Source organism: Phaseolus vulgaris, chromosome 6 (assembly GCF_000499845.2).
Source record: "Phaseolus vulgaris cultivar G19833 chromosome 6, P. vulgaris v2.0, whole genome shotgun sequence".
NCBI lineage: Eukaryota > Viridiplantae > Streptophyta > Magnoliopsida > Fabales > Fabaceae > Phaseolus > Phaseolus vulgaris.
Genome location: NC_023754.2, coordinates 26,893,732 through 26,906,747, shown reverse-complemented (window position 1 = coordinate 26,906,747; position 13,016 = coordinate 26,893,732). Strand labels below are relative to the sequence as shown.

Below are 13,016 nucleotides of genomic sequence, written 5' to 3'. Positions count from 1 at the left end.
GCAATAAACGATTTTTAAATTAAATTTCACAAAAGCCATCTGCCCCTAAGTAAAAACATGCATTATTTTAACATTTTTTTTAAAGTTATGTTTATTTACTTAAAATTATTGTCACGTGAAAGTTAACCTTAATAGAAATACGAATAGAATAAAACTACTGAAATTTATTATTAAGTTGAACTTTGATTGATAAGTTCAATCGAGTCATGATTTCGTATTTGTGATTTTGACTAGAATTTCTGTATTCGAACATATGAGTATATTCCATCTCCGTCTTTATGCATACCTATTTCTATTCTCGTATTTATTCCTCTTTTAAATTGTTGAATTTTTTAAAATATTTTTGTTAATTAATCAAATTTTTATTAACTTTTCTTTGGTTTTAGTTGCATAACACATAGGATATACATTTCAGCATTTTATTCCTTTATATAATTATTTAATCTTTATTCAATTATTATTTAATATTTTAATTTAAAATCTATGTATTTATAATTTTCTTTTTATATTTGTTATTGAAAAAAAAGTATATATTCTTTTACATTGAATTCTTTATAATATTGTGTTTTCTTTTTATATTTGTTATTGAAAAAATGTGTATACTCTTTTAACATTGAATTCTCTATAATATTATGTTTTTTATGTTGTGATTTTTTTATTTTATAAAATATTAATTAATATATGAAACATTAAGAAGACGATGTTACTCGGATGATAAACAAATTTAAAAGCGATAGGGATGAAGATGAATTTGTTTAGCCCGAGATGGAAATGGAAAAATAAAACTCATCCCATTGCAAATGCAAAACTATTTTATATATTGTAACAATAGAGTTATTAGAGACATGACAAAAGAACTTTTTATCATACACAAAAGCTATAATATATATATATATATATATATATATATATATATATATATATATATATATATACACACACACACTTTAGCAAAGTGTCACCCTAAATCCAAACAAAGTGTAAGAGTCATGGATAACAAATGTTGAGATGAAATGCACTTTAGGTCTATGTAAACGAATTGTCTTGAAATAATCAAGCATCAATGATCACGCATGTGAAGTGGCTGCGATCAAGCGTCGTTGCAAATCACAAGCGTGAAGCGTCCCTACTGAATATAACGAACATCAAGTATAGGATCGGATCCTGTATATCAAGGTTTGCCTTGTTATAGAGATTGTCTTTCAAACATGGGAATACAAGTTTTCATGATTTTGTTTCTATATTTAATTACATATTTCAATTTTTTCTTTTTCTTTTTTTCATTTTCTTCCTTGATCAGTGATAATATTAACAAAGATAAACCTATTTTTTTAAATTTTTCTATGAAGTGACTAATTTGGAAAAAAACAACATTTTAAAACAAGATCCATTTGAAGTTATAAACACATTTACAGTCCCACATATAGATAGTTGTTTTGTATAGTTAGGTTAGAGAGGTGAACAGGTGCGGTAGGTTTGGAATCCAAAAGCGAGCGGAAACAATTGATCGGCGAGGTGAGATGGAAGAAGAAGAAGCTCTTCCGGTCGAAGCAGAAGCAGAAGCAGGCATCCCCGGTGGCTCTGGTACGGTGAGTCGGGCACGGAAGCTGCTGTTTCGGCGAATGCTGGTGGGGATCAAAGACGGAAGGTTCTTCTTGGGCTCCTTCTACTGCATCGACAAGCAAGGCAACATCATTCTCCAAGACGCCGTCGAGTATCGCAGCACGCGCCAATCCTCGCCTTCACCCATGGAACAGAGGTGCCTCGGCCTTATTCTCATCCCCTCCTCTTGCCGCACCTCTTGTCACGTCGATTCTTCTCTCCACGAACACTTCTCTCTCCTCTCGCTTCATCCAGCACCACCGAGTTAGCTAGGGCTTCCTGTGTATCGACTGTGAGTGCCTCTTCAACTGCTCATGTTTCGTTATTGAAACGAAAGAGAATATATGCGTGCTGCTGAAATTACCTGCTATATGTTCTTGTTTTTGTATATTTTTAGATGCTAAATGATCTATCAGATGTGATGTGAGTGAGGAACACGTGAATTTCCTTTGTTAAAGCTGCCTTTATGGTAACAGTTTGTGGCATTGCTTGATATTTCTGAAAATGTAGTTCATGTACACATCTCAAACACAATTATGGTTGCATTGCAGATGCAATTACTTCATAAATTTTGATTTGTAGCTGAAATCATGTTCGCAGATGATTTTTTATTTTGTTTTGGTTGCGTGTTTTGAAATCAAGAGTTTTTAATAAAACAATTCCTACTAGAGGTCATTGATTATTTTCTCAAATTAGTAATCCTTGATAGTTGTAAGAGAGGTTTTATGGATGCCATGCTAATGCTTGGGGTCTGTAGTTCGAAAAGCCTGACTACTCGAACAAACTAATTTCCTCATGTGTGCACTTATCTGTTGTACAATGCATAATCCATCAGGTGCATCAGAAACCTCTTGCATTGGTATAAAGGAAATTCAGAATAAGAAGAGTACGAATGACAAAAAGAAAAGGATCTATAGAAGGAAAACCCTTATTTGTAGAACTCCAAATGTGACAATCACATCAACATGTTCCGACGAAAAGAATAAATCTAGGATTTTCCAAGGAAAAAGTGAATGTTGTGCAACAATCAAAAGAAAGTGGGAGATAAGCATTTTCAGCAAATGAAATATTCTAAACGGCAACATTAAAACCTGCTGGATAAAGAAAAAACAAAAGTAACATAAAGACAAGTATTTAAATGAAGTTTGTGGTAAAAAGGACTTGGAAGAGCATTGTTATCTGACATGTACCGGTTAATCGGTAGATTTTGCGGAACATCACTATACAAGAATGATTTATACTAATACTACATTGTATTTATGATTGTCAAAAGCAAACCATAATATATTGCATCTTTACTTTTTGTTACAAATATTCAAATCGAAGTATTACCGCTGTAGATTGCTGCACTGAGTGAACATTTTCTTCTCATCAATCACGTTTGAGAATTTGTGCACGAACTGGAAACAACTATCATCTGTTTTGCGTTTGTGATGGTGATGAATGAATTGAACTCAACAAAAATGGCGGAAGTGTAACAATAGCACAAGATATAAACCAAGTTAAGTTGATTGATTGTGCACTATAAATGAAGAAACAGACTGCAATTGCACCCCGCATATCTGATGTGAATGGTTTGAGAAACACACAAACGCATGATTTTGCTTTGTTGATTGGAGGAACAATAACAAAACTTGTTGTATCCGAAGGCTGAGAAAATCCACAATCTTTGTTCCGTCGTCCTTTTAGCAATGTCTCCAAAAAAAAAAGGTGCATTGTACACCCGATGTCAGCAACTAATATCTATTTACAACGAAAAAAACATGTATCGAAATAGGTTCGTCCTTTAAATGATTTGTTTTTACTTTGAGACACTAATCCTTTATTTCAGACCGAGATATCCGGATTCACAAAAAAAAATGTTACAAAGGTAGTGGCAAAATTTACAGATTTAGAAGCAAGGGTACTTCTTTTGCTTTAGAATAGACATGGTATTTCATGTACAACTTGAATGTAAAAATGATATTCAATGTTCAAGTTTTATAGAATGTGACATGAACAATCAAAACCTATTACTATAAGGTGTTCCGTAGACAATAAGGTATGGAACAGTTCTGACGACTGTGTCAATGGGAATTGCAAAGTTAACACCAGACGACATTCCAGACCCTGAAATGCATCAAAATGAACAATAATCATTATTCAAACTTAATAATCTAGAAGTAGATGCTTTCCACCAAAACAATAGAGCTTAGATAATGCTGGTGAAATTAAGAGGAACAACAAATTAATTTCTTCTTTTGGTTAAAGTAATTGCAATTTAATTGTATACTGATATGGAATAAGATGTATGGTGAGGAGCGGGTTACAATTAGATGGTTAGTTAGTAGCTGTAAGTAGCCAATTAATTAACTGATACGTAGGCAGTTTTCATATTTTGTAAACACTGAATACAATCAAGTAATTCTTTCGGAACCCTTTCTTTCATAAGGTTCCCTCTCTTCTCTATGTTCTTTGAGTTTCATGTTAATTCCTAGAACTAGAATTGACCATAACATATACATATTCCTCAGATTGACATTGTTAGCAGGTTCAATGGAAGACATAGCTTCCTAAATTGTGCGGATGTACATATGAAATAAAAGGGAACAAATTTCTCAGAACTGATTACCCTTTTGGAAAATAAAGAAAAAAAGTAAAGGCGATGATGAATCTGTGAGTTCGTTACCTTACTCTACACCCATTTCTATGGAAGGAAGACACTAGGATGGAGAAAAGGTCATCTCAATTTTCTAGACATAAATTGTTGCAGCTTCTTCTGTCGGACTATCTTTTAAATAAATATAATTTACAAGAGTTTTGCAACCAAAAATTATGCAAAGGAAGTAATAGTAACATTCTTTAAGACAAAATTTCCTGTCTATTTCAGATTAAAAGCACGAGTCTCTTATTCCCTCTTTATAGTGTTACGATAGTATATTCATAAAAGTAATAGTATCTTATTACCTTTCTTAGTGAAGGTAGCTGTGTTTACTCCAATAACACGGCCATACGAGTTGATCAATGGTCCACCTGAATTTCCTGGTCACATTCGTGCACATATAAGATATATACCTACATAGTCTCGTGTGACTGCAAGTTAAGAAAATACTGAACTCCGGAATAATTTGGTGAATCCTAAGAGTTGTAAGTTTGTAACAAACAATACTATCTAAAAGTTGGCACTTCAGTAAACAGCAAAGTCATGTTTTAAATATAACATATAGACATAAACAGGGACTGAAATAGAACTAGTAGTTTCTCTGAGTAAAACGTTTTTAACCAAGATTATTTTCACAACTATATATTTGCTTCCCCCATTTAGGTAGAATGAAGTGAATCTGCCAGGTTGATCTCACTAGGCATTATATTTGCCAAGAATGATGCAGCCATTTGTACTAGGTATGGAGATAACTGGCTAGCATTGTTGATGCCCATGTCATATTTTGCAGAAGATTGGGTAAATTAACCCAGAACTATTGGGTAATAAAAGCAATTTTGTTTCAGGTTGCAGCTGGTCTGATAGCTTCGAAATGAATTTCGCTTAACTAACGAAATCACATCAATAACTGATATTACAAGGACAAAACATATTTTAAAAATCATGGCAGTCTCATCAATGCCAAAGTTGTAGAGTACAGGGGAAAAAATTGAAGTGACCATTTTTATTGATGTGCAAGAATTAGGGTACAAATTACAGTTTCCCACATTCCTTAATTTTGATTTAAAGGAGGTTGAGGTCCTAACACTATGAACGTTAATTAAGGTTAGCTTACCTGCATTAATTGCTGCATCAGTTTGAATAGCACCTCTAATGGCCCCTCCATTTGGTGAAGGTATCTCGCGGCCTAAACCACTGACCACCTGCATAATTTACATCAGACAATACACAATGATCACATTATACTTTTTTGGAGCATCTGAACTTACTATTACTGCTCAAACCTAGTGCATCTCGATTAGGCATTATTCTGAAAAATCGAACGAATTTGTTCTGTGGGAAACTATAGCCCTACATGACAAAATCTTTACTTAGGCAAGCATAAATAATTGCTCTAAATTTCATCAACAAGTTTTTTACCCTTCTTCTACAACTATTTTTCCTGAATGGATAGAGCTGTTAGAAACAGATTATTAAAAAATTACCCCTGTTGTGAGAGTGTTCTCGTATCCATAAGGATTCCCAATGGCAAAGCAACTTTGGCCAACACGTAAATTATTAGACTGGCCTAGATTAGCTGGCTTTATTTCGCATCCATCAACATCAACCTGATAATTGAATAACTTTTATGCATATTTCTGAGAGTGGCACACAACAACAGAAAGAAAAATGCAGAAGTTAAATGTAACTCAGTATACTGGTTTTATTGGGTAATTAAAAGAAGAGAAATGAAAATCTATCTATCATGTATAAAATGTAAAGTGCAAGCTGCGAAGCTGCGACATCAACTTCTTCCAACAATCATTTGACGTTATGTCAGCGATTTTCACTACTATAAACTCCCAATTCCTTGTCTTTACAAATCCTTTGAGCTCATAACTAAGTCTTCATTTCTATTAACTTTAAAAATACTAATGGTCAAAAACATTCAGAGCTTTTTTCTCTTTTTTTTTCCTTTTTTTTTTTAATGCGACAGAATAGTACGGCTTTTGCACCATAAACAAAATCTGTCTTTTCTATCAGACAAATACTGACTTAGGTACTCAGTTGGCCTTTCAGTTTGATGAACATCAAAGTTGTTTGATACTTTTTAGAATCTTAGAAGGAAAATTGATGCCTACGATAATTTTGCTACACTATATCACCATGCTCAAAACAAAATTTGGGCTGGAAGATTTAGGCTTTCCCATTATGATGGTCACAAATGACCATATAATTAAGATAAATTATGTGCTTAGTAAGGCAGCTTGCCGAACTTGACTACAAAAGCCACAGTAGTGGCAAAGAACTATATGTTCTGAAAAGGAATAAAATGAAGAAAAAAAAGGAAGAGGATTGGAACGTATACCTTCAGAACAGCAAGGTCGTACGCTGGATCAAAACCAATTATCTTGCCTTCCCTGTAAAAGCTATTCCCTTTGGCATCAACTAGGAACACCTGTAGACAGCAGTAGGAATGTGCAATACTATTGCTACCCAGAGAAATGCTAGTAGACTAAAACGGTGGAAAATGTGGGAAAAAATATAATCATTCTTCTCTGATTAAAAATATAATGGAATTAAGAGCAGAAAGGGAAAACCTTACAACGTTGTAAACCACTTGTATCAGTAGCCAGTTTAGAAACAACATGGTAATTGGTAACCTGTCAACCAGCAAAAACACACATCACTAGTTTGAACAATCGGTAACCAGAATCCAAGACAATATCTATAGAATGCGTGAGTATACAATTCCTTATTATTCATCAAGATATCGTGTCAAACCATGCATACATGTGTTATTCACTGTCCAATTACGTTGATAAATTATCAAAGGAATTTCAAAGTCAATGAAATAGTTTTCCATATTTCAATCTTCATTGAATTAAAAGCACCATTTTGCAAGTAAAAATTTGTCCTTTCGGTAACTATCTTAAAAAACTTCAAACAAAAGCTACTCCCAAAGTAAATTGAGAAAAACAGAATAAAATCCAAGTGAGACGAACAAATTCCCTATTCTGATTAGACTTATCTTACAATGTGACCAAATTTATCCCAAATGAAGCCTGAACCAGTGCCTTCAACTTTTGCATCTTCATCCTCATTCAGCACGACCCCCTTGGAAACTGACTTGGGAACTTTAGTCAATTCAATATCTTGAATAAAAACAACTGACAGTGAAGTATCCTGTGACAATCCCAATTCCCATATTTAATAAAAAACAACAAAAGAAAAAAAAAGTAATCACCTTTTATACTGAACAAATACAACATGAGTATTTAACCTATGTAAGCAAAATTGAGGTGACCTGAAAGAGTTGCACAACACGGTCTTCTTGTTGCTGAAGCTCGTCATCTGGCAGAAGCTGTGGAAGTGCAAGTGGTGCTGAATTGAAATTGGCGAAATTGAGAAGAAGGAGGGTGGAACCGAAGATCGTGGTTCGACGAGTAGTGACAGAGGGAAGGGTCTTGGTTGAGAAAGTAATATTTAGCATTGGCAATGGAAAGAGGTTGTTTTGCAGAGAAAACAGTGCCATCTCTCAGACACTGGATAAGACCATTCCTTTACCTTCCTTTTCTTTATTCCATTTACTCTTTTTTCTTTTCTTTCATACGTTTCATATAAACTACACTTTTTCACAAATATTAATATCCAATTTACTATTTTTTAGGAATATCCAATCTAATGTTAATTCACCACTTATGTTTTTATTAATATGATAATTATGTATTATAAATATTTTAACATAATCTATTAGGTTGTTAATTTTTTAATATTTTTATTGTTAGTATAATAAAATAAATAATTAAAGTATAAAATAAAAATATATTAGTAAATGAATAAATTTTACTTTCTATTTATTTTTATTCATTTTATTTAATCCAGCTAATTTTTTATTTTCTCAATTTTAATTATATCATCCAAACAAAATATAAAATTTATATGACTATTTTAAATAGTGACATGGTTTTAAATTTTGATTATTTATTACTGATCAGGTAACTTAAATTTTACTTTTATCATTCTCATATAAATTTTATTTCAAATACATATATATTACTAGAATGTATGGAAGAGATAAAAATATTGATCATTAATTATCAATGAATTTATATCATCAATTTTGATTTTGTGATGTTATCAAGTTATTTGATAATTAATGACTGAGACTCAAAAGTATAAAACAAAATGTTTATTACACCATAGAATTTATGGATATAAGGATTGAAACGTATAATTTAGATAAATATAGAAATTAAATTACTAAACATGCCAATGAGACAGAGGATCCTACATGGGCATGCCAACAAAAATTTTATGGATCTGATTGATTTGTTTACCCAATTATTGAGTTACGTATTATTATATTTAAATGCATTTTAAAAAAGATGAAAACTAATTGATCATGCGAAAAGCCATTAAAAGGTATGTTTAATTTTTAGAAACACATACAAATATTTAAATCATTAACAAAAAAAATTCCAAAAAATAATGTATCTGTAAAAACGACTTTTTTAAGGACATGTTTTGTCATTATTGGTTCCTTTTCCTAAAGACGTCCCATTATTTTCCTTAAAAGCTTAAGTTTTTATATCACTTGAGATTAAATATTTGTGTTTATTAAGAATCAGTAACATCTATTTTCCCCAAGAATATAATTGGTTTGAATTCATTATTAATTAAAATTTATATATTAACATTTCATTATCTACTACCATAAAATTACTATTACTGAACACATTTTGTCAAAGTGTTATCTCTTGCTAAGTCATCCTTATCTCTTTACAGAATTATAAATTTTTGGACATATATTTATATTATTTCGAGACATAGTGTGATAAATATTTTTTTTATCTAAATATTTTATCACAATTATCATCACTAAATTTATAAACGTTTTTGGTGATAGACTGTGTGACAAAATTATTTTCTTTCTAATGATGCATTTAGGATGCTACTAAATAAATATAGAATATTTTGGAAGTTTGGGAAGGATTTGTCTTTATTAAAGTTATTTATCACAATGGCCATCACAAAATTTTCAAATTATTCGATGAAAAATTTTCTGACAGATAAAACATATTTTGGAAATTTATTTTCAAGAAAAATTATAATTAAATTATTATGGTACATTAAATTTGAAAAAATAAATATAGAATTATGATTAATTATATATTTGAAAATTTTCATATCTTAGACTTACAGAAAAATAATTAATTTTTATAATTGACTTTTTTATTAATACAAAATACTAGTTGAAAAAAATATAGTAATTGTAATGTTTAAGTGTAATATTTACGTTGGAGAAATTACAAATATTTGCATAATATCATAGATCTGATTGACTTTATTTTACTGATTATAATGTATAGTCTGCTCAAACATTTTCACCAAATAATAGAATAAAATGCCACCAGAAAAAAACTCTCATATTAACTATTTAAATTTAAAATTATTAGTTAAAATAAAATATTCATATTGTAGATTTTTCCTAGTTCTAGTTATTGAATTTGGAAAAACTAGAATATGCATGTAAAATGCACTAATTATTAATTTAAGTTGTTACGATATTAACTTTTATCTATAAGAATTATATAAAAACTAAATTACTATATCTGGTGCCTTCAAACTTTTACAAATAATATTTTATATTGTAAAAAAAATTATAGAGTATGTTAATCGGCATCCTTAGAGTATTAATTATAAAATAAATAATTAAATGAAAAGTTTTTATTAAATAGTGAGAGAGTTCTATATATTATCAAAAGCTCTTCTCATATTTACTTAAAAATAACTTTAATTCTAATTAATTTTACAAAAACAGTTTATAAGATATCTACCTACTTATATATCACGATTTCTTATTTTAATATATTTTATTTGAAAAATTTATTTTGATGTGTGCTGTATACATGATTAATTTCGTAAATAGAATTTTTGCAAGAAATATTAATTAAATATTAAAGCTCTAATAAATAGTACAAAATGGAACTTAAGCTAATTGAAGAATTGTTTTCCACCTTTATTATTGGATATTTTAACTTATTCACAATATTAATTTTAAAAGAAAAAAAAATCATATTAATATGAAAACGAGTATAAAAGATCAAATTCAACTCTCTTAATCAATTCCAATCACCCTAAAAGGTTTAAAACATATGGAATCACGAATAATACATATATATATATATATAATTTAATTAATTTATTCTAAAAAAATGTGTTAAAAAAACATGCTATCTATGATTGAAGAAAAATGAAAATTTAGAATGAGAAGGGAAAATTAAAGAATAAAAAGGTTGGTAGGTGAGTAATTGAGTCAAATAAAAAAACAGCCTAACAAAAGTCTAGTAATAACCATTTTTAAATAGCAATACATTGACAAGTCATAATTGAAGCCGTCTTCAACGTGTACACAGTGCATACAAATCTTAATTGTTTGTTCAACCGTCGCCTTCACCTTTTACACAAATGAAATCAAGATCCCACAATACCTCAATCAATATAATCTCTCAAAAATGCTATGTTATTATTCATGATTTTGCACAACTTCAAGAACAAATATCTACCTGTGATTTTGTGGTTACAATTTCATTTCTGTGAATTAATGGAAGGTTATTTTTACACTAATAACTTATTTCTAGGAAAAAGAAATGGAGATGGTGAGAAGAAGTTCAAGGTGTACACTGTTACACTCCAAACTAATGGGACAATAAAAATATTTAAGATTGTATCACAACAGAAAACGATGAGTAAGCTATTCAACGTTTGAAACAGGTCTATGCCATAAAGACAGCATTTAAAACAAGTACAGAAGGTACAACGCAAAATTCTTTGGAACATAGTCCATAGATTCTGAATTTCTAACTCAGACCTTCTAAATTTGATAGACATTTCTAGTTAATTGCCTGAGATTTAAATTTATGAATAAACTCCTCTATCCTCCTATTAAGCTCCTCATTTGACATCTTAGAAAACTCATTTTCTTCTTCAACGTTTGCTTTTACCTTCACAGTCTCTGATCTTTGCACCACCTCCACTCTCTTCTCATTCACTACTACATGTTTCACTCTATTGGATCTATCAGATTTACTTCGCTGGTAAATTCTTGCAGGAGTTGCTTTCTCCGCAATCTTTCCATTACCATCATGCAAATGAAGTGCTGGCCTTTTGGAGAACTCACTAGGTTTCTTAGGCTGGTTTATTGCCACAATTTCAAGTACACGTTCTGGGATATTTTGATCAGAGACAGTTTCTTTCTTCTCCTCTAACACCTTACACCCTTGCTCTTGTTTGGGATTAATGCATTGTTTAAGCAATACATTAATCTCTTGTTTATGAACTTGTTCATCATATTTGGGTACGTATGAGGAGGCATAGTTTCTTGCTTGACTATGTCGCACATACTCTTGGTAGAGATCTTGTTTTTTGTTGGATGAAGAGAATGCTCCATAGTCAGCAGCAATGATGAGAATGAGGGTGTTGGACATGAAAAACCAAAAGATGTTGTTGTTGAGGAGAGAATAGGGAGATAGGTTGAAGGTATAAAAGACACATATGTAGATGAAAAGAGAGAACAGAGAGGCAAAGAAAGATAGACTTTTAGGGGTATGAAGTTTTGGTTTGTAGTCTTCCTCTAGATATAGTGGTTTGGCCATGCAGGAGTCTTAGGGAAGTGACAGTAGTGTGAAGCTTGCTGAGGTTTGGTGGGAGTTCAAATGAGTTGTGTAGAACTTATACATATAGTGTTTGATTCATGTTGATTAAGTATTAAATGATTAATCTCTTACAAATACAAATATACCCTTCTAGTTACGAGTTTGGTTTTCATTGGATCATTTGAATGATGATCCAAAAAAAATGTTGAACAAAAATGTGCCAGCTAATTTGGAGAATAATTTAAACCATATGATGTGTTTGAGTTGAATATGGACAAATATACGTACGCACTAAATTCACGGAGAAGAATGTGTTATTCAACTCTATATAAATATAAAACTTAATAATGTACTCACGTGTAACAAAAATTGGTACAATGCATGATATCTATATAATAGCTACCAATATCTGCGTACCCTTTGGCCTCTGGTTTTAGGTCATTCGGCTTAGTTTTCTCTCAATTATTTAACATGATAGGATGCAAACTAAAAATTATTGCCAATGAAAATGAAAAAGGAATTTGGCAACAAGAGGAAGTCAATATCATAACGTCATGCATGATAAGTTAGCATTGATTGTTCAAAGGCATAACAAGGTTTCCCCATATCAAGTGTTGATTCAGCAATTAGCAGGTTCTTACATAAATAATTAATTTAATAGTTCCTCACACTCGAACGATATCAGACCCAAACTTTATACAAGGCAAGCCGAAAAGTTATTTTTATAAGTTAATTAAGTAAATATAATGTTGTTTGTTTCATTACCATTGGACATGGGCTCATGTATTGTTTTCCGAACATTAAAATAAACAGAAACCTGTATGATGATATAGAAGTTCTTAGCTTGAGGAATTCTCTAGAATGTGTGTGTATATATATATATATATATATATATATATATATATATATACATACATACATGGAAGAGATTGATGAGCCTATGCATTTTATTATATAATTCGTTCATATATCATATCTATTAATTATCATAATAGAATTCTCTGTGATGTTGTTTTAGATTTTTATTAAAGTTTATAATATATATTAAGAAGATGTTGTGTGTAAACGTATATGCAAATCTAATGTTATTAAAAAGGATTTGGCTTTACCATCTTAAAAAAAAGTTATTAAAAAGA

General features: G+C 30.7%; 3 protein-coding genes across 5 annotated transcripts; 1 reads left to right on the top strand and 2 right to left on the bottom strand.

Moving 5' to 3' along the window:
* Positions 1–1,022: 1,022 nt before the first annotated feature.
* Positions 1,023–2,190, top strand: LOC137832389 (uncharacterized). 2 transcript variants are annotated; one of them, XR_011084570.1, is made up of 2 exons: positions 1,023–1,176; positions 1,301–2,190. XR_011084570.1 is itself a non-coding variant. In XM_068640531.1 (2 exons), exon 2 carries the CDS (start codon positions 1,521–1,523, stop codon positions 1,869–1,871), a length of 351 nt encoding a protein of 116 aa, XP_068496632.1. In that variant the 5' UTR covers positions 1,077–1,176; positions 1,445–1,520; the 3' UTR covers positions 1,872–2,190. The 2 variants fall into 2 exon arrangements, 1 of the variants encoding a protein (XP_068496632.1); XM_068640531.1 differs by having other exon boundaries at positions 1,077–1,176; positions 1,445–2,190.
* A 1,302-nt stretch (positions 2,191–3,492) lies between these two features.
* LOC137832388 (protease Do-like 5, chloroplastic) lies at positions 3,493–7,813 on the bottom strand. Of its 2 annotated transcripts, XM_068640529.1 has the most exons (8): positions 7,530–7,813; positions 7,259–7,408; positions 6,823–6,885; positions 6,591–6,680; positions 5,728–5,850; positions 5,358–5,445; positions 4,549–4,623; positions 3,493–3,711 (listed from the first exon to the last, which is right to left on the bottom strand). In XM_068640529.1, exons 1-8 carry the CDS (start codon positions 7,755–7,757, stop codon positions 3,605–3,607), a joined length of 924 nt encoding a protein of 307 aa, XP_068496630.1. In that variant the 5' UTR covers positions 7,758–7,813; the 3' UTR covers positions 3,493–3,604. The 2 variants fall into 2 exon arrangements, with proteins under 2 accessions (XP_068496630.1, XP_068496631.1); XM_068640530.1 differs by lacking the exon at positions 5,728–5,850.
* A 3,111-nt stretch (positions 7,814–10,924) lies between these two features.
* LOC137832386 (uncharacterized) lies at positions 10,925–11,936 on the bottom strand. The gene has a single exon (XM_068640527.1). It carries the CDS (start codon positions 11,878–11,880, stop codon positions 11,119–11,121), a length of 762 nt encoding a protein of 253 aa, XP_068496628.1. The 5' UTR covers positions 11,881–11,936; the 3' UTR covers positions 10,925–11,118.
* Positions 11,937–13,016: the final 1,080 nt, after the last annotated feature.